Genomic DNA, 21,571 nt, shown 5'->3' with positions numbered 1-21,571 from the left:
ATGGTACGCATTGAATTTCTATTAGGATCCTCAATTCTTAGAAGTCGTTTCCAATAGATCTTTCTGGTTGCTATTTTATTTTGATTTGAAAGATTCAATTCAAAAATAACTTAAGAATCAGCGAACCTAATAGCAATTGCCATATGATTCAAGGGGTCAATCCAAAATATCTGAAGAATCTAGAGTCTTAATAGCAATTTAATTGCTTTCAAGTGCTAATTTCAAACTAGAAAGATTAAGAGATTAACATAGAAAAAATCCCTCTGGTTATTTGGTGGCTTATTTTCACCGTTTATCCCAAAGTTTAACGACCTTTTAACTTTAATGCCTTAAAGTACTTCTCTAACACTTAAAACCCGAAGTTCCAATCTTGTTACCATTTGATACCCATAATTATTTCTTTAACAATTTAATATCCTTGTTTAAATCACATTTTCATTTTGATGCCTCATCCATATTTCGTTAGAAAATTTATGTTAAATTGTTATCACATCCCTAGGATGTGAGTAGCATGCAATACATTTAAATCTATTTTACCTAGTCATTAAGCATGCCATACAAACTTAATTAAACATTGAATGTGATATAGAGATGGGTATCAAAATAAAATTTGCTTGAAACTTTAGTACTCTATGGTTGATTTTTAGTTGAGAAAAAATAGAGGACGCAGAATATGATAAGTACTTGTACATACATTTTGAATTGTAAAGAAAGGAGAAATGAAATCACGCATGCCTTTTTTTTTTTTTATGGGAAAACCATGCATCTGACTTCGTGGGACCCACCATACATTGCGGACTGTGGCTCCGCATAAGCAGGCTGGTGGACTCTGATACCTCTTCCATATTTCATTAGAAAAATTCTGTTAAAATTTTATCACATCCTTAGCATGTGATTAGCATGGAATACGTTTAATTCTATTTTACCCAGTAATTAAGCATGTGAAACAAACTTAATAAAACATTGAATGTGATATAGTTATACTGCGGACTACGATTCCGTAAGTAAACAGGCTAGCGGCGCCTACAGCTTTCTTTATATAACTAATGATAATGTTGTTAGCCGTTGCAGTTTATGTCCAAAGAAACCTAGGCACGAGGGGTGAAAATCACAATGTCAGTACACAGCAACACGATTTTCAAACCTTCGATCGTTCCGTCTGCCACTCCGACCCAGTTCATCAGAAAGTTCGCAAGTCCAAATTTCTAGAGAACGCCACACTCATTATCGATCATGTATTTTATCTGAGATCACATATTTTATCAGACCAATAGCAGATACGCTTCAGAACACAGGTCACAAAGGTTAAACGTCCACGCGCGCAGATACACAATGCCGTCAACAACTCATTCACCATACAACACAGCGCGCAACCTGATATAAACGCACCCACTCTGTGACAGAATTGAGCAGGCAAATCACAAATTTTGTACCAATTAATCACACAACACTGCGGGAGAAATTCAATTAAAACATCAAATTACAGTCCTATGTGTTGCACAAAAATAGAATCAGGTTAGTGCTTTCGCAACCCTTGAGAACTATCCAACCACAAATACGCACAAGCAGAACTATCCAACCACAAATATGCACAAGCACAAGCAGCTCGGCTTAGCAGGTATACAACACTCAGGAACAGATTTAAGAGCCACTATTCTACAGGGGATGAGCTATCCACAGGTGCATCACACTGAAGCTTTCACTAGTGGCTTCACATCACAATGAAGCAAAGCGCGGGTCTCAAGTTAAGATATATTCTGTGATCCTATAACCGATGATTCCTTGTAAAGAAAGGGTGTTTGAGGGCTTCATGAGCAGTCAGCCGTTCTGAAGGTTCATACTTCAGAAGACCCTTCAGGAGGTCAATAAGATCACCAGCTGAGTGGTCAACATGTTGCATTACAAGGTTCTGTATATGAAGAAAAAGAAACAAAGCAGAAATCTTAGCATGCTAGAATTGCTATCAGAATGCATTTCTAAGAATAAAACATCACTTCATTAAATAATTTCTCTAAGAATAAAACATCACTTCATTAAATAATTTCCTTTATCATCAAAATTATAGATTTCCATCACATCTCCCATGGGAGAAATATGGGAGAAACGCCTAGTAGATGATAATTACAACTTATAGCATAGTTTCTTTAGCCAGTGAAGATCAAGTCTCCAACTTACTCCAGTATAACACAATATTCGATTCACGTATGACTTAGTGGAAACATAAAAATTTTATGGATTAAATAAAGCAAACAGAATATTTGCAGTAACAACCCAGTACCTGAAGACGTGGCAATTTTGAAACAGCTTTAATACTCTCTCTGGAAGATGCACCTTCTGGCCAATGTAATCGACCTCTTCTGACATATTTCTCACCACGGCAACTATATAAAAATTGTTAAAAATATTAGAACAAAAATGAAGTACAGAACTGGAAGCAATAAACTTATGATTTTTTTTTAAATACTAAACATGGACTCTTTCACTTACTCTGCTCTCCTCAACAGAGGCTGGGGCAAAGGACCCAATACCCTCTCCATCATGGCCAAGTGCTCCAAGTTCTCATGGGTCTGAAACAATGCCTCCCCCTGTAACACAGTTACAGAAACATCAAGTTAATCAAGAATCAACCTTAAACAAATGGGGTGATAAAAAAAGATAAAATCATATGTTCAAGAAAACTTACAGAACAGAGCTCCACCAGAATACAGCCCACACTCCATATATCACAGGGATAACTCCATCCAAATCCTGATAATAACACAAATAATTACATCATAAATGACATTTATTAAAATAGTTTTAAGAACTAAAAAAACCAGGAAATTGACAAATATAGTATGAAAGCAGCAGGCATCAAACACCCACCCAAAATAACCTCAGGAGCCCGATAATGCCTTGTGGATACAACATAATTATGGGCTTGGCTATCATATGTTGAGCTGCCAAAGTCAATTACCTTGATAGCACTAGACTTAGGCAATCTTATAGAGGAGCCAACCTTGACCAATCATGAATAATTAAAACACAATCAGCACAATGAAACCCTAACATGAGCTAATCAATTTTCTCAGAAACTTGAAACATATAGTACTAACAAATAGCATGATTGAACATGGAAATGTCAGTTCAATGAAATAAACCAGCATGCACAACAGAAGAACCGAAAACAAATGACCACTCCGCGAAGGTACCTTATGGTGGGATACTTTCATGTACTCGGGAGAAACGAAAAGAATGTTCTCAGGCTTCAAATCAGTATGAACAAGATGCAAATCATGCATAACTGCAAGGAGGGGGAGGAAGAAGATAATATAAACACTGTTAACAAGTTTCCACTAAAGTGGAACACAAGATCAGTAAAAAAAATAACTGCACATCTGCTAGCAAAAAGCGATGTATTGCAGATGACCTAATAACTAGAAGTGCTTTAGCCGCCAAATATACATAAATATGTACATCAGCAAGGAATGCTGCATTGCAGCTATCCTACAGCCTGCTGCTGCAAATAAAAATTTGCAAATGCAGGAAAGTAGCGCTTAAGCACAAAATATTGAGGACCGCAAAAAAATGGGGAAGTATGTAAGGGTCACCAATGATACAAAGCATGAATAAAATGATAAAGTTATGGAGATAATCTTTACACACATGCTATAGATTCCAAGAGTTGCCTGCCAAGCTCGCGGACTAGGTCAATGGGAAATGGGCGATAACCATTTTTCCGCAAAAAATCATATAAGCTTGGTCCAAGCTTCTCAAATACCTGATGAGATCATTTAAATTCATCGGCATACTTAAAACATACGGGTTTTAGGTTTATAGGGAAATTTCACCGTGAATTATAGTTATATACTTACGATACAGATATGATTACGATAGTCAAACCAGTTCCGTATTTGTACACAACTGCAAAATGAGCAGCTTACAAAGATATAACTTATCCCAACAAGAATAGTGACTAAATTAAGAGGAAATAATTATAATGTGAGACAACTAACCGGCTAGCAGAGTCATCTTGTTTCTTTAGTCGTTGAAGCACATCAATCTCAATCATAGCAGCCTCACGATATTTATCAACAGCACGAACAATTTTGATAGCTACCATTTCTTTCTTTTCTCTATCCCAGCACTCCAACACTTGTCCAAAGGTGCCTGGATTACACAACAGAAGGAAATCTGAGATGAATTTTTCGAAAATATTATGAAAATAAGACATTTACAAGTTAACATCACGATATGAACAATCAAGAGAATTAATTTTGCAATAAATTAACACAATGAAGACTAACCTTCCCCCATCTTACGATAGATCTTATCTGCAAAAGAGGCGAGAGAAATAAGTAAGTAACATGATAAAGAACAACATTCCTAAGATTGGAAGAACCCATAAGTCATAAAAGTAACTTCAGACAACCATGATAAACAAATTAAAGTTATTTGATACTTTCATAGAAAACATTATTTTTAAGTATAGTTTCAAATTACTCATAGGGTACAAAACTAGAAAAATCAATGAAGCCTCATGATCCAATACACTTTGGCAAAAGAACTCATACACGCAGAAACTTCAGAAACTTCAAACTTCAGAAAATATATCTGTTAAAAATAAACGATGTAGAAAACACCTTTTACATAAAAAAGGTTTCCATTTCTTTCTTTACAAGAATATGCTAAATTTCTTACATGCATAAACCTACAAAATGATTTTTCATAATACGTAGCAGATCCAATAACCAAGAATAGTAACAATTAAGTAGTTGATCTTTAACTACTACATATAAGTCTATACATACATACATACATATACATACAAATAAATGCGCGCCCACACACACATATTTATTTATTTCTACACACACACACACACACATATATATACATATGTATGTGTGTATGTATGTGTGTATGTGTATGTGTATTTATGTGTGTGTATGTGTGTGTGGGTGTGTATATATCATGCACACACAAACATCAAACTCAGGACGACATAATCTAACAAATAACAATACAATACAAAACAAAAATTTAAAACGTCAGTGATGAGTGTAATTACAGCGAGAAGTTAAATTTTCTCCAATCCCAAACACGTAATGACCATCTTTGTCATCCTCCCTACGAGGAGGAGAAGCAATACGAGCCACTTTGTTTGCATACAAAGAGGAAGAAGAACAAGTATAATCTGAAGGTGCCATCGATGATACCAAGCTTGTCAAATCTCCAAGTCCAACTTCTTGCCCACAGAACATTCCTATCTGAGCCTACACAGAACCATCCATTTATTTATTTTGTCCACTCAGTAAAGATAGCGAGCTTCACCCACATCAGCCTTAATGAAAAAGCAACTTAGCAATATAAAAAATTTCTTAGTTCAACTTAGCAATATAAAAAATTTCCTAGTTCAACTGAATCAATCTCGAGGTTCTCAATAGTAAGTCAAAAGAGGATCAAATCTCAGGGCTTTCATAAAACAATTCCATAAAACAATTATCTGCATAGCTATTAATTATTAATATAGAAAAAGTAAATATATGTGGTTTTGGTTACATATAAGATGAATCAAAATCGTTTCTTGACAATCAATTAGACAAATCAATTTCGTGATCAAAATACACCAGATCACGTCAAACCCTAATAACAAATTCTTCGTCCCGAAACATGAAATAATTCCAAACCCAAATTAGAAGAAACTAATGAATTCTTACCAGATCTGATTCATGAATCATCAAGGACTATTAACATCCACAAAGAGAAGCCATAAGTTTTTTTTAAAAAAAGATGAGAAAACGAAAAGAACATATCTTTTGACAAAAACAACGAAAAAAAAATTACCTGAGGCTGGACATCCCATCTCGGCCTTTTCCTGGGGCGATGATCTATGAGATTCTGGGTTAAGCACTCCATCGCCATGATCGATTTCTCAAAGAGAGAACCTTGAAAAATAGAACAACAGAATTTGGGGGTAAAAAGGAAACCCTAATTTCGAGGAAACCCTAATTTCGAAGAAACAAGAAGGTTTGGTCTAATGGCGGCGGCAGTTTCGCGACCCTCATCCTTTGTTTTATAAGGGGTGATTTGTCTGCACGTGCAACGCACGTGTAGGAAGTTGAAAGCGGGTTGGGCTGGGTTGGGTTGTGTTATCCAATGCCCATTTACGGAAACTAGAAAAGCCGTTTTATTAAACCTTATATTCCTTTTCCTCTTTTTCTTTAGGGTCTGTTTGGTTTGTTTTTTATCTCTGTGGAAACCTTTTTCACCGTCTACACGTAAGAACTTTCGTGGCTACATTGGATAAAACGTTTCCATCAGTTTATTTTCCCAACTTTGGTTCGCTAGGGTTTCACAAGCAAACTGAAGAAAAATCGTCGCCACATCAGATTTCCTCCTCTCCCACAATTCCTTCATCAACCTCGTGAAATCAACGGAAACTGCAGCCACGTCGGCTGTTTGGTTTCCTCGTTGATTTCTTCGACGAGCTATACTTACCTCCGCGCTCCCCTCCCGCCAAAAACTCCTGCGACCCACTTTGTCCATGTATTCGGATCTGATCATTGACGACAATAATCAGATCTGATCTTTGCCGACGCTGTTGCTTCATAAATCAAGGTAAAAATTGATTTTTTTTATTTTCTTATTATTAGTTTAATTTACAACAATGATCTGAGAATTTGTGGGGGGGGGGGTCTGATCTACGTAATTTTTTGGATTTTTCGAATCAATTTTCTGATTTTTCTATTTTTTGACATTTCACAGATAAGAAAATATGATTAGAAAACTTCGAATACCCATTCATGGAGAAAATTTGTGGGAGGCGGGGGTCAGATCTACTCAAATTTTTTGATTTTCAAATAAATTTTGGTGATTTTCCTATTTTTTTTTTGAGATCTCACAGATAAGAACACTATGAAATTTCGTATAATCTCTTAGATTTTAGAATTAATTTTTGTTGTTTTAGCATTATTATTAGGAATGTATTATGGATTTATTTTTTTAGGTGAGATATATCAGATTTAATTACTAATAAATACCTGGAAGTGATGAAAAAATTATAATTTGTGATAAGGAGCTTGTGACTGTAGCAGTGAGAATCCCCCCATGATTTCCTATTTTCTAAGATCAATTTTTGGTATTTTTAATTATCTCATTATTAGATAGTATGAAAATGTTAATTGGTTGCGTGTTGTTAATGTAATTTTTCTCATTTTAGGAGCTAAAGTTCATATCTTTATTATTTACTAGTTAGATTGCACGTGCAATGCACGTGGTAAAATTTTTAATATTAATTTAAATTATAATTATATTTATGGAAAGATTTGGTATAAATTTAATGAATGTACACAATATATATGAACATAAGCTAAAAATTAAAAATGTTTGAATAATACATTTATATTTAAGGATCAATTATGCGATAGTAGAGTGGTTGTGTCTACAAGGTGATTGATCAATCAAATACAATAACAAGAATATACCTAAAAGTAATGTTTGAAGATGTGGATGTAAATCCAAGCAAAATCTTCTGACTGCACTTTTTGTTTCCCTTTAGATTGATGAATTATAGCGGTCATGAAGTTAACCTTTGGAAATTGACTGATAACAACATGAACTTTCCTGTAGATAAATTTAAATCATAGTTAATTACTTAATTGTATACTCTACATAAGGTAATACTCTACTTTAACGAAAATCAAATTCTACAGATATCATGACATATTCCAAAAAGCATCATATGGTTTAGTTTAATTTCATCTGAACTTGTACCTGAGGATTCATCCAAAACAAAGTTACACAAACAACATATTTTCAGTTTTTTTCTCTTCCCAACTCATGTGAATATATCCCAACCAAAACCATGCTCATTTGCAATGCAATTGAACGATAGGAACCCATTGATCACCTAACCTTGCAATCATGCAATACTCAGTTTGAAATTTTATGAAACACTTAAAACTTCAAAAGGACATAATTATTATATAAAACTATATCTCATTGACTCCACTCTCTCCAAAACACACATTTACATTCTTGAGTAAGAACTGAGAGGATCTCTAGCAGTGGTTTTTTCATCAGGTACACCCAAAGAAATCTCACGATCAAACCGTCCAGGTCTCCTTAAAGCTTGGTCAAGTGCATCTGGTTTGTTTGTTGCTCCGATAACAAGAACATAACCAAGCTTCTTCTCAGATGTTTTTGGGAATCATCAGAAGACCGAGTGTGATGTGATTCATCCATGCAAGTCATATGTTGTGTTACTATCCGCCGTTCCATCTCCCTTTGCAGGTTTGCTCGCTTGGAAGCAATTGCATCTATCTCATCAATGAATATGATTGATGTGGCAGTAAATTATCTTATAGTTTTTTCAGAAACACCTACAACAATCATGTGCAAACTTAAAATAGATTGTTACTTGATATTAAAATAAATTGATATTAAAATTTATCAATGTCATTTAGTCATGAAGTAATTGTCAGTAATCACTTAGCATTTCCTCTTACAATAGCAAATCAATTAAAATTAGCTAAATCCTAGACTGTTTCAATAGCTCAAAAATTAGATCAGATATCCCATGGAAGAAAATTATTGTGATGCTGAAAACTATGCAAACTGTCACTAACCGTGGCTGTGATATTTGTTAAAAAAATTAGTTACAAACTGTCACTAACCGTGGCGAGTATCTTAGCATGAATTGGTCAGAAAGATCGAACAGTTACAGGTTCCCCTTGAGACGTATATAACTCAGCTATACTTTCGATTTGCTCACTTGTGGTTATTTTCTCCAAAGGGTCGTCACTCCTCTCAAACTGTAAAAAGAGGACATTTTCATAACAACGTCAAGGATACCACAATATTTAGATAAATTAATTGAATTTGGCTTACTCTCATCTCCATAGATCCTTTGAGAGTGGTCTTCACCTAATAAAAATTAGAGTTTAGACACATAAGGAAATGGTGATATGGTCTTTCTCCGGAGATAGACATGTGAAACCAACCAGTGCAAAAACTGTAAATTTAAAACACAACATCACTTCTGAAACAATGATACCCCACCAAAAGTAAAAACATTTTACCATCTACTTTTTACATTAGGTAGATCATCCATTTGCTAGAAAGAAGAATTCTTGTTGAGATTTCTTTTCTCACTGAAAAGTTTACAACAATTTGGAAAATATAAATAAATAATATTCCTTTAAAATGATATTATTTAATCACTGTCTTTGCTACATAGGGAGGTGGAAAATGAGAAAAGAATTACTTTCCTGAAAATGCTAAAGCAACATAACTACTAATGAGTAAGTACAGAAGATGAAGATCGGTCAAACCATACAAAACGCGCCTTTCATTCAACTGTTACTGTAAAATTATTTATTTAAAGCATCAGAATTATGTTAACTATAACCATAGCTACATAGACAATGATATCTTGATAAAACGATATGTGTAATGCACGAAAAAATGTTACCTTTGTCCATTGTCGAATAAATGAACTTAACGTGCATAAGTATAATGTGAACTATGTCATACTGAACCACTAAAAACAAAGAGATAAGAGGAACAAAATGACTTACCCAACAACCCAGAAACTATATCCATCAAGATTCCAAGATTGCATTGTTTTTGCAGAAACAAAGAGATAAGAGGAGAAGGTTAATGTTTTTGCAGAACCTATTGAAAAGTTCAAATTCACAGTCCAATTTTATATTCTATCTGACCTGCAGAAATCAAATTGCACATGCCATGCCTGTTCACTTGTTTTTTAGCAGAAATTTGGAGCATATGAATATTACAGAAACAAAGGGATATTTTTGGCAACTGCCAAAAGAAAACCCAGTTAAGCTATATCTCAAACAGAATTTTAAAATTATATAACTATTGTAATGGGAGGTCCATAGTGATAATTTCAAAATAAGTATACCTGGAATCCCTGGTTGTTTAGGGAACTTTGGTCTGAAAAAGGGAGGGGGGCATATATAAAAAGGAGTTGTCACAGGTTCAATCTCCCATAGTGATACTCTTGTTCTTCTTTCAGTAGCTGTCGATTCATCCCAGCCAACCTAATTAACATGAGGACCATGAGGACTATAAATGGTTCATCACAATGACTATACTTCAGATAATATTGCTTCTGAACTGAACCAAGTCTATAATTAAAGCTGTAAGTTCTTAGAGGGGAAATGTATCAGAGATTTATTGAATGTTTTGGCATATCCTTCATCCCAGGTTTGTCGAGCTCTACATATAAATAGGCACAAATTGAAGCTCCTCCTCAAAAACTCCATTTTCTGATAAAATTATCCTTTTTTTTTCTTTTTTTTCATATTCTGGATGTGATTTATTCATGCTTCTGGTGATAAGGAATAAAAAGGTACTAACGTCATAAATGGACAGCATATTCTGTTTTCCTTTTTCCTTTTTTTCATAATCTGAATGTGGTTTACTCATGATTCTATGGTGATAAGGAATGAAAAAGTACTAACGTCATAAATGGACAGCCATAACTTATATGCAAGTGTTGGAATATTATACTATGTTTCCATTATAATTCTAAGAACATTGTTTGTACAATGGTAAAAGCCACTATTATATCTATACCTGCAGATTACGCCACTGTGAATTTTTCCACCGAATGTTGTGCGCAGCGGAAATTTCGGCAGAGTTTCTGGTGCACAATAAGAGAGAAAGATCGATAATAAGAATTCCCGTCTCACCAAGGAGACAAGAATCTGAAGCGGATATCTCAACCAAGTGAGATATCGGCTCTTCCTCTCATCAGTTCTAGGACTAACACAAGTACTTCAATAAGCTGAACTATAGCCAACAGTTTCATTGTGCATAATGCTTTTAAAGAAGGATTAACTGCAAATAGAACCCTTATGCTATCGCCAAATTGAACTTACTACCCTTGTAGTTCTATTGTTGTAGATATCATCTTTCGGTATGAAATCTAGTAGTAGGCAATCTTCATTGATTATTCTTTTAAGAACACTGAGAACCTGGCCATGTCATAAGATACCTCTCTCTCTCTCTCTCAGTCGGTTTTCTTCCCTCTCCCAGCACTGCGCCTTTCACCAAAAGCCGCCCTTGCTTGCTGTACTTCTCCTTGTACTGCTGCAGCCGCACTTTTGTAAAGCCTCAATTGCTCCTGCCTTGCTCACCTTTGCACGAAACCCTAGACAAGGGTTTTATAGGCAAGCTGCAGATGAAACTCGGGTGGGCCGCACTCTCTTCACGCGGCTCTCAGCCTCACACGCGGTTTTGTAAACCGCTGTTGATGTGGCCTTCACAAGACCGCCTACAAAACCCGTCTTTAGCAATGTTGGCGAGGTACTCATGCACGTGAACTCCCTGCACATGGTGGCCCCCACGTTCCATGAAGTTGCGTTCACACAATTCTCCACCTCGGCGAAGTTTTTCCCAAAACTGGGCCGACACCAACCAAAACAAATATCTCACTTGTTGTGTCCAGTACGAAGTGAAACAATTCACGACAACGGACTCAATCCATAACAAGTCGAGAACCCAAATGAGAATGCAAACACTCCAAATGTCGATGTCGCTATCCAACCCGGCTGCATCATAAAGACTGCCTCCGTATCCTCTTGCCCAAGGAATCAAGCCGAACGTAGTTCATCCAAATGGCCGCGAACGGCCTCAAACCAATAGAAGAGTTTGCAACCCTTCTCCAATATCATCAACTCTGCGGCTGATAGCACCTCCAATGGCCTCAAACACCTCCACCTGAGGTGAACCAATGGTCATATCCAAACTGCATCTATCAGCTGCACTCGAGTCAAAATCCAACTCATCATCTGCATCCGAATCCAAATGACTTCCACGCTGTGTCACCTCAGCTGGAATCCCAACCAATGCAGAATGACCTGGAGTATGTGGGAAAATCCCCACCCAATGTGGAGTAGCATCAGTCTCCACCCGCTGCGATACCTCTAAGGTCTGTCCAAAACTCTCCACCTGCTGAGAGTCAATTGGCTTCCTCATCGAAGCCTCAACCAAAGTGACACTACCAGACCTATCTTCCAATGGAGTTTTACCTCCAATCACAGCAGTTGACAACTCTTTAATAGGATGACCCAAATATGTCGAAGCCTCTGTCCAGAAACTCTTCTGCAAACCATTGCTCGACCACAAACACCGATCCTCCTCCAGTAAGGCACGGTTCTCCAAATTTGTCACTCTATCTAGTTGCCCCAATATTTCCTTTCCAACAAAGTGTCTCGAAATGCCATGAGCTCGGATCCAATGCAGAAATAGGTCCATCTTGTACCTCCCACCAGAATGGAGTACCTTCACCTTCTGTCTATTACACACTTCTTCAATCTGTTGGATACTACTAGGACTTTCTCCAAAGGGGATTTGGTTGCAACCCAAACACGCCTAGAACAGTCACCAACAAAGGAAACCAAACGCCTATTACCTCCCAATGATGCCCCCTTGGAAGGCCCCCAAACATCCACGTGAACTCCTCCAGAACGACCCTTAGCACGGTGAATAGAGGTGCCACACTTCACCTCGGTCTTCTTGCTCACATCAACATGTTCACTGGACTTCAAACTGCAGGTCTTTACACCCTCTTTCAATCTATGCGAGGAATCAATACTGGAATGGCCAAGCCCCAAATGCCGCAGTCTAGTCGAATCAACAGAAGTCGCCAGCTCTCCACCTGTCACTATACCTCCAGTCAAGTAATACAGGTTATTTCTCCTGACGCCCTTCATCAAAATACGAGAGTCTCTCGCAATCTCGAGAACCATGTCCTCAACACGAACCTTCAGACCCTCTCCAACCAAAGCTCCAATCGAGATCAAGTTCTTCCTCAAAGAAGGAACATATCTCACATCGTTTAACTCTCTAAAATTTATCAATGTCATTTAGTCATGAAGTAATTGTCAGTAATCACTTAGCATTTCCTCTTACAATAGCAAATCAATTAAAATTAGCTAAATCCTAGACTGTTTCAATAGCTCAGAAATTAGATCAGATATCCCATGGAAGAAAATTATTGTGATGCTGAAAACTATGCAAACTGTCACTAACCCTAGCTGTGATATTTGTTAAAAAATTAGTTACAAACTGTCACTAACCGTGGCGAGTATCTTAGCATGAATTGGTCAGAAAGATCGAACAGTTACAGGTTCCCCTTGAGACGTATATAACTCAGCTATACTTTCGATTTGCTCACTTGTGGTTATTTTCTCCAAAGGGTCGTCACTCCTCTCAAACTGTAAAAAGAGGACATTTTCATAACAACGTCAAGGATACCACAATATTTAGATAAATTAATTGAATTTGGCTTACTCTCATCTCCATAGATCCTTTGAGAGTGGTCTTCACCTAATAAAAATTAGAGTTTAGACACATAAGGAAATGGTGATATGGTCTTTCTCCGGAGATGGACATGTGAAACCAACCAGTGCAAAAACTGTAAATTTAAAACACAACATCACTTCTGAAACAATGATACCCCACCAAAAGTAAAAACATTTTACCATCTACTTTTTACATTAGGTAGATCATCCATTTGCTAGAAAGAAGAATTCTTGTTGAGATTTCTTTTCTCACTGAAAAGTTTACAACAATTTGGAAAATATAAATAAATAATATTCCTTTAAAATGATATTATTTAATCACTGTCTTTGCTACATAGGGAGGTGGAAAATGAGAAAAGAATTACTTTCCTGAAAATGCTAAAGCAACATAACTACTAATGAGTAAGTACAGAAGATGAAGATCGGTCAAACCATACAAAACGCGCCTTTCATTCAACTGTTACTGTAAAATTATTTATTTAAAGCATCAGAATTATGTTAACTATAACCATAGCTACATAGACAATGATATCTTGATAAAACGATATGTGTAATGCACGAAAAAATGTTACCTTTGTCCATTGTCGAATAAATGAACTTAACGTGCATAAGTATAATGTGAACTATGTCATACTGAACCACTAAAAACAAAGAGATAAGAGGAACAAAATGACTTACCCAACAACCCAGAAACTATATCCATCAAGATTCCAAGATTGCATTGTTTTTGCAGAAACAAAGAGATAAGAGGAGAAGGTTAATGTTTTTGCAGAACCTATTGAAAAGTTCAAATTCACAGTCCAATTTTATATTCTATCTGACCTGCAGAAATCAAATTGCACATGCCATGCCTGTTCACTTGTTTTTTAGCAGAAATTTGGAGCATATGAATATTACAGAAACAAAGGGCTATTTTTGGCAACTGCCAAAAGAAAACCCAGTTAAGCTATATCTCAAACAGAATTTTAAAATTATATAACTATTGTAATGGGAGGTCCATAGTGATAATTTCAAAATAAGTATACCTGGAATCCCTGGTTGTTTAGGGAACTTTGGTCTGAAAAAGGGAGGGGGGCATATATAAAAAGGAGTTGTCACAGGTTCAATCTCCCATAGTGATACTCTTGTTCTTCTTTCAGTAGCTGTCGATTCATCCCAGCCAACCTAATTAACATGAGGACCATGAGGACTATAAATGGTTCATCACAATGACTATACTTCAGATAATATTGCTTCTGAACTGAACTAAGTCTATAATTAAAGCTGTAAGTTCTTCAATTTTACGTGGTTCGGCAAACTGCCTACGTCCACGGGGCAAGGAGGGGGAGATCTACTATTAAAGAGAAAAAAAAATACAATGGGTTTACAACTCTCACAATCTAAACCCTCAAATAGGCTCCTTGCTTTTCTTCACAAGAAAAGGTCAGCCTTCAAATACTTTTTCTCTCTTCACAAAACCCGAGACAGATACCTCCCTCTCTCTCTCTCTCAGTCGGTTTTCTTCCCTCTCCCAGCACTGCGCCTTTCACCAAAAGCCGCCCTTGCTTGCTGTACTTCTCCTTGTACTGCTGCTAGCTGCTGGAAAGAGGAAACGGGTACTCGGTTGTGGGCCGCGAAGTCTTCACGCGGAACTCAGCCTCATACGCGGTTTTGTAAACCGCTGCTGATGTGGCCTTCACAAGACCGCCTACAAAACCCGTCTTTAGCAATGTTGGCGAGGTACTCATGCACGTGAACTCCCTGCACATGGTGGCCCCCACGTTCCATGAAGTTGCGTTCACACACCGAACATGATCCAAATCATTGATGCCAGTGATTGTTCCCATGTATCTACGTACTCCAGACTCCTCGGTCTCAAACATCATCTTGAATCTCATACCGAGAGAGACTTGGGTGTACATTGACTTGTTGTATTTGGCCAAAGGAACAACAAATTCTGATGGGCTTGTTCTATTTAAAACACAAGTACTTCAATAAGCTGACTATAGCCAACAGTTTCATTGTGCATAATGCTTTTAAAGAAGGATTAACTGCAAATAGAACCCTTATGCTATCGCCAAATTGAACTTACTACCCTTGTAGTTCTATTGTTGTAGATATCATCTTTCGGTATGAAATCTAGTAGTAGGCAATCTTCATTGATTATTCTTTTAAGAACACTGAGAACCTGGCCATGTCATAAAACAGATACAAATAAATTTGGGCTACTAAAAGAAATAAATTAGAATAACAATTTTGTAAAATTAGCTACCTTCTCTATAGAAAGATATGCGTGTTATGCGTTTCAACATCTGTTACGAAACCACAAAAGAATTATGGACATGCATAATGACAAGAAAGATGACTATTCTATTTGGTATGAATATTTACTTTTCTTGAGATTGAATTCCCCAAAATGCCCTTAAAACACAAGTGCCAACACAAAATTTTAGTTTAAAGGTTTTTTCTTTGTTAGGTTTTTTCATCTTCAAGCATATAGGATGCATGACATGATAAATTGACACTATGGTATTTATAAAAATTGAACATGTGTGAGTAAATTTCGATGCATATCATTGTAAGCGTGTATGTGTTGGGTTCTGGTGCTATTACAGTAAGACATCTGAAACATAGAGACCCAAGTGCTATTATGACTTAATAGTTACTAATGCACAGAAATGGACTGCTAAGTTTCAGAGATCAATGAATTTTAGAACGAATAAGGTGAATACATCTCAGCATTTGCAGCTTTCCTTAATCTTTCAAAACTGAGCAAGTATTTTAAAATAGTCCAAATTCCTTTGTAAATTAATTTACAATTTTGTGCAATGTTGTTGAGATCATGCTCATAGTTAAGGCATAATTTCATTGGTACTCTTAGTTAACACTATATAGTTCATACAAAATAATTTACAGGAGATTGGACTGTGCTCATTTCCGGATCACTAATACACATAGAAAAGACTTCATGGATCGAATTTTATCAATATCATAAATTGAGTATCAAATTCATTTATTAATACCGGGGAAATTTTCATTACCTTTAAAATATTTTTAGAAACTAAAATAACACCTATCTTACACAGGTAAGAACAACATCGGCTAGGTGATAATTTAAAATTATGAATGGGCTTCGTAATTATCTAAGCAAGTCAATGTTTGAAAAACATGCATGTAGGAGCAAGCAAAACAATTACAAAGGGAAAAAGAAGATATCTTTTAAGGAAAAGTAAACAAGAACGTTAACTGTAATATTAAATAAAACTAAAGTGTCTTATAAATCAAAATTTCCTACATCAATTCATAGCATGCAACTCTTTGCAGTCATTTCCGTGCAAATATGCGTCAGTCCTCTAAGTAAATAAAGTACTTAATAGGCAGAATAATATAAATAAAATGCATAAAGGTAAAACAGAAGGATGCCACTTGTAATATGAATATCACAAAGGTGTTTACAAATGAACTTGACATTAAAAAAATGAACCAAGTTGTGCATATAAGCAGAAAGATAGCTTGAAGTTTTTAAAACTACGTTATGGTACTTTCAGTACAGTTACGATTCACATGTCTTGCTTGTCTCTGTTCACATTGTGAGTTAAAATATGTAAGAAGTAACAGATCAAAGAACCAAAAAAGATCATTTTGAAATTTAAAATAAGTTATAGTCATCATTAATTCATATGTTATTTCTACACTCTACTCAATGGTTTAACATCCCAGGTTGATAAAAAAAAAGAGAGAGAAAAGCCAAAGTTCCACAGGATTCAAGAGGGGTTGTTTAAGTTTTGTTCACTTCACATCAGGCTTAAATATCTTATGTAGTGTGCCCAGTTCATAACTTCTGAAAACAGAAAACCATCTATAATATAGGGTAACTGACCTGAGCTGGCAAAATTTCTATGTAATACATGTAAACATTTTGGAAAATCTAATTTCTAGGTTTGGTCTTGACTCTGAAAGTTCAGTAAAACATAGACACAACAATATCATTCTGTCTGTAAATACTATCTAACAAACTCAGTCATGTTTCCCCTTTTGTGTCTGCAAATACTATCTAACAAACTCACTCAACTTTCCCCTTTTGTGTCTGCAAATACAATCTAACAAAGTCGTCCACCACTAATTACCTCAATTCAGCTCAAAATTAAAAAACTAATTCACCAAAATTAACTAAAAGGACATAAACCATAAATTTTAAAAAAATTAACAATTGAATTTTTACATTATCATTAACCATTGAACACTTTAAGTATTCTTTATTACATAATGCCTTGTTCAGGGAGGTTTGGTAAACCTGAAGAAGTTGCTGGTTTAGTGGAATTTTTGTCCCTCAATCCTGCTGCCAGTTACATTACAGGACAGGTAACTTTAGCCTTTGATCAATTAATTTTGATACCTGTTTACATCAGCGTTCTAATTTCAGAGGTTAATCATTGTTTAATTTCACAAAACTGCCCAAAACTTCCTACTAAACCCCAAAACTTTTCCCACCCAAAACCCCAACCCCCCAACGCAAAGTGTTTTGTGGGAGAAGTTCAGAATAAACATAATTCAGAGGGGTTTTGAGGGAAGAGTTCTGTGGGTTTATGGGAATTAAACAGAGTGCAAGCGGGTTTTTGTGGAAATTTACACTTAACCATCTAATTCCTTGTTGCCTTCAAAGTTGAAATATTGACATGTTTCTAAATAATCTGCAGGTGTTTACTATTGATGGTGGGATTGTGATGTAGGAGGCATACCAATGGATGCATATATGTATGTATGTTGTTCAGTCGCGCACCAAAGATATATGCAATGACAAACAAGTACATGTACATACACAATGTGAGCAACGGTGATAATTCAAGCATATCTTGATATAAAAACAGACAGATTTTCTCGATAAATTTTATTACCAATATCATGCATAATGACAACTGTAAATAAAGTGGATTGAGAGTATGAGTCGGGCAATATTATATCTACATATTTGGAAAATCTAATTTCTAGGTTTGGTCTTGACACTGAAAGTTCAGTAAAACATAGACACAACAATATCATTCTGTCTGCAAATACTATCTAACAAACTCAGTCATGTTTCCCCTTTTGTGTCTGCAAATACTATCTAACAAACTCACTCAACTTTCCCCTTTTGTGTCTGCAAATACAATCTAACAAAGTCGTCCACCACTAATTTCCTCAATTCAGCTCAAAATTAAAAAAACTAATTCACCAAAATTAACTAAAAGGACATAAACCATAAATTCACAAAAAATAACAATTGAATTTTTACCTTTTGAAACTGACACAGGAGCAAGATGAAGACTTGAAGCAAGCCCTAATTCAGACAATCCTTGACCTATTGTTGAATTAGAACAAAATGAGAATGAAGAACAAAAAGGTGAGATGATGAATTGAGCAGAAAGCGTAGGAAAAATTAAGTAATACCTTCTTCAATGAAATTCCTTCCTGATTCTACCCGCTGCAAAAATTCTGACAAACGAGGAGATGATGGCGGAGACGGGTTGATGATTAGGGAAATAATACTCATCTTTTGAAATTTATGGCTTAAGATCGTGGGACGGCGTAACGTAAGAACCGAGACGAGGGGCTGAGATGAAGGGTAACGGATGAACTGGTGAATTGAATTCATCTCTAAAAGTTGTTGGAGGTAATGGAAGATCAGAGGAGGAGGAGGAATTGAAAGGAGTAAAGTGTATTTTGGGGACCGATGAATTGAAAGGAACGATGAATCGAAAGGAGGAAAATATTCGTAACTGATGAAAGGGTATTTTGGGGAGGCTATTTTGGGATATGTTTTGTAATTAAATTTAGGGTAAGGCTATTTTGGGGAGAGTAAAGTTTTTCATGAACTCCCTCTTTTAAAGGGTAGATAGATTAATGCTATTTATATCACTGTAATATTTTTTGGTTTGATATTGTAGTAATCCATGTTAGTAATTTGTAAATTGTAAATTATAAATTGTAATTTGTAATTTGTAATTTGTTCAGATTTTGACACAATTCAACTTAGTTTCTAACTGGATAATGATTTTTTGCATCGTAGATGGATAATGATGGTGATTGTTCCGATGAACAAAGTGTTGTAAATATGGTTCAAGGTGCTGCCCTATCCGTTCTAATTATAAGAATTACTGTCATAAGAAGAATGTAAGCAATGCGTAAATTAATTCGTAGTGGTCCAAGTAAGGAAAAAAGAAGACAATAGAGATCTAGAATTGAGCACATAGAGCGAATTTATAATTGTTTTAGTGATAGTTGCGTGAATTATATTAGAATGAGAAGTGGTACTTTTGGTAAAGTAGCGAGTATAATGAGGAACAATATCCTGCTAAAAGACTCAAGGAATATAATAGTGGAAGAACAACTTATAATGACTCTGAACATTCTGGGTCATAAATCTAAAAATCGCATAGTTAGATCTCATTTTATAAGATCAGGGGAGACAGTGAGTAGATATTTCAACAAGGTATTACAAGCAATTATTTACCTGCGTGGACGGTACATGAGACAAGCCCCTAATGACATTCCCCAAGAGATCATTAACAACCCACTATACTATCCTTATTTCAAGGTATATCTACACTTTAAGCACATTTAAATGTATAATCAATGTAAGTAAATTTTAATTTAGATGTGTTATACACGTATTATAGGATTGCATTGGACTGATAGATGGGACACATGTAGATGCTATGCTTCCGATTATTCTTGTTGCACGATTTCGAGGCCGCAAAGGTGTTATACAGAATGTGCTTGCAGCTTGCACCCCAAACAAGCTGTTCACATATGTTCTAGCGTGTTGGGAGGGGTCTGCAAATGATTATAGGATTCTTCAGGACGCATTGTCTAGACCACAATCACATGGATTGAGAGTATATGATGGTAATTAAATATAAACTTAACTTAAAATTTATGGCTTTTAATATTCAAACTTAACTTAACAATTTTCTTAATAAAATTGTAGGCAAATACTATCTATGTGATGTAGGGTACCCAACCATGCCAGGTTTCATCTCTCCATACCGAGGAGTTCGATATCATTTGAAAGAACATTCGGGTAAAACACCTAAGAATAGAAGAGAATTATTCAATCTAAGAGAAAGAACATTCGGGTAAAACACCTAAGAATAGAAGAGAATTATTCAATCTAAGACATTCTTCATTGAGGTCTAAGATTGAATCTGCATTTGGCACATTGAAGAATCGTTTCAAGATTTTGTGTACTAAGCCGCATTATTATTTTCCTATATAAGTAGATATCGTATTGGCATGCACGGTACCCCATAATTTCATTGTAACTATGGATCCAAGTGATGAGCTACTCAACGATGATGAATTTAATGAAGACATTGATGGTGAAGTGGCTTTCGAGAATGACACTAATTTAGTTGATTTTACTCAAAATCAAACCCAAAGAGAGCAAACTGAATCAAAAATGAGTGGAAGACTCTTAGGGATGACATTGCTTGGGCGATGTGGGTGGACTACTGTGATATGTATAATCATGGTGTAACCACATAGACTTGATTTTTATTTTTGTTCTATTTATGCTCATATATGTACTCAATAACTCTATTTCCATTAATGTCGTTCTGCTTTTATTCATGTTTTACTTCTTTCATCTAACCTTTTCTATTTAATTAGTAATGACTGATAATACTTCATTGAGTGGGAGAGATAATCAGAAAGGCAAGGGGGTCGTTCCTTCACCTTTCCCACCACCTCAATTTCCTCAGTCTGTACATCACGGCGATGGGTATTTTCTATTTCAGCAGTCGTACTTTGTACAACCACCTCAAGCATACCCGAACATGTCATTCCATGATAGCAACTACTTTCCAATGCACCATAATATGGGTCCATATTCGAACATGCTCAATTCACCCACTTTGCCTCCACAATTTCACAGTTCTAATCTGAGTGGGGTGCAGCTTTCACACACTAGTGGTAATGGATCAACTCCTGAATCAGGTTCCAAACGAGATCTCATAGAAGAAGGGGTAGAAATATCGCCAAATCCAAAGAAGAAGAGGGAAAACACCACATACAAAAAAAATGGTGAAGTAGGTGGTTCTCAAGGGAACAAACATTTGTTCTGAGATTCCCGTTATGATGATGAGCTCATTCCATTTCTTGCCGACTTGGTAAGAAAGGGTTACAAATCCGACAAAAGCTTTAAGAGAACCGCTTTTTATATGGCTTCTCAAGACATTAATGAGAAGTTCAACACAATTTTTAAGTGGGATAATGTCATGCACCGCATCAAAACTCTA

General features: G+C 35.9%; 2 protein-coding genes across 4 annotated transcripts; both read right to left on the bottom strand.

Moving 5' to 3' along the window:
- Nucleotides 1,426-6,022, bottom strand: LOC109836726 (serine/threonine-protein kinase AFC2-like). Of its 3 annotated transcripts, XM_020404703.1 has the most exons (12): nucleotides 5,827-6,022; nucleotides 5,051-5,255; nucleotides 4,287-4,313; nucleotides 3,996-4,149; nucleotides 3,855-3,903; nucleotides 3,646-3,760; nucleotides 3,192-3,283; nucleotides 2,866-2,998; nucleotides 2,684-2,748; nucleotides 2,488-2,585; nucleotides 2,279-2,381; nucleotides 1,426-1,909 (listed from the first exon to the last, which is right to left on the bottom strand). In XM_020404703.1, exons 1-12 carry the CDS (start codon nucleotides 5,902-5,904, stop codon nucleotides 1,766-1,768), a joined length of 1,263 nt encoding a protein of 420 aa, XP_020260292.1. In that variant the 5' UTR covers nucleotides 5,905-6,022; the 3' UTR covers nucleotides 1,426-1,765. The 3 variants fall into 3 exon arrangements, with proteins under 3 accessions (XP_020260292.1, XP_020260293.1, XP_020260294.1); XM_020404704.1 differs by lacking the exon at nucleotides 5,051-5,255; XM_020404705.1 differs by lacking the exons at nucleotides 3,646-3,760; nucleotides 3,855-3,903; nucleotides 4,287-4,313; nucleotides 5,051-5,255; nucleotides 5,827-6,022 and having other exon boundaries at nucleotides 3,996-4,143.
- Nucleotides 8,527-18,776, bottom strand: LOC109836727 (auxin response factor 16-like). Its single transcript, XM_020404707.1, has 9 exons — nucleotides 18,723-18,776; nucleotides 18,568-18,633; nucleotides 15,568-15,607; nucleotides 15,391-15,483; nucleotides 15,106-15,266; nucleotides 10,585-10,619; nucleotides 9,908-10,046; nucleotides 8,872-8,907; nucleotides 8,527-8,795 (listed from the first exon to the last, which is right to left on the bottom strand). Exons 4-9 carry the CDS (start codon nucleotides 15,417-15,419, stop codon nucleotides 8,791-8,793), a joined length of 405 nt encoding a protein of 134 aa, XP_020260296.1. The 5' UTR covers nucleotides 15,420-15,483; nucleotides 15,568-15,607; nucleotides 18,568-18,633; nucleotides 18,723-18,776; the 3' UTR covers nucleotides 8,527-8,790.

This window comes from Asparagus officinalis, chromosome 4 (genome assembly GCF_001876935.1).
Source record: "Asparagus officinalis chromosome 4, Aspof.V1, whole genome shotgun sequence".
Lineage (NCBI taxonomy): Eukaryota > Viridiplantae > Streptophyta > Magnoliopsida > Asparagales > Asparagaceae > Asparagus > Asparagus officinalis.
This window is presented reverse-complemented; position numbering and strand designations above follow the sequence as displayed.

Coding starts and splice junctions, on each gene's coding strand:
- LOC109836727 (XM_020404707.1), bottom strand. CDS start 15,419: ATGATATCTACAACAATAGAACTACAAGG. Junction 10,047..10,584: donor CACAGTGGCGTAATCTGCAG/GTATAGATATAA, acceptor CATGTTAATTAG/GTTGGCTGGGATGAATCGAC. Junction 8,908..9,907: donor TAAACAACCAGGGATTCCAG/GTATACTTATTT, acceptor AATTTTTATTAG/GTGAAGACCACTCTCAAAGG.
- LOC109836726 (XM_020404703.1), bottom strand. CDS start 5,904: ATGGCGATGGAGTGCTTAACCCAGAATCTCATAGATCATCGCCCCAGG. Junction 2,586..2,683: donor TTCTGGTGGAGCTCTGTTCT/GTAAGTTTTCTT, acceptor ACTGTGTTACAG/GGGGAGGCATTGTTTCAGAC. Junction 1,910..2,278: donor CAAAATTGCCACGTCTTCAG/GTACTGGGTTGT, acceptor CTTCATATACAG/AACCTTGTAATGCAACATGT.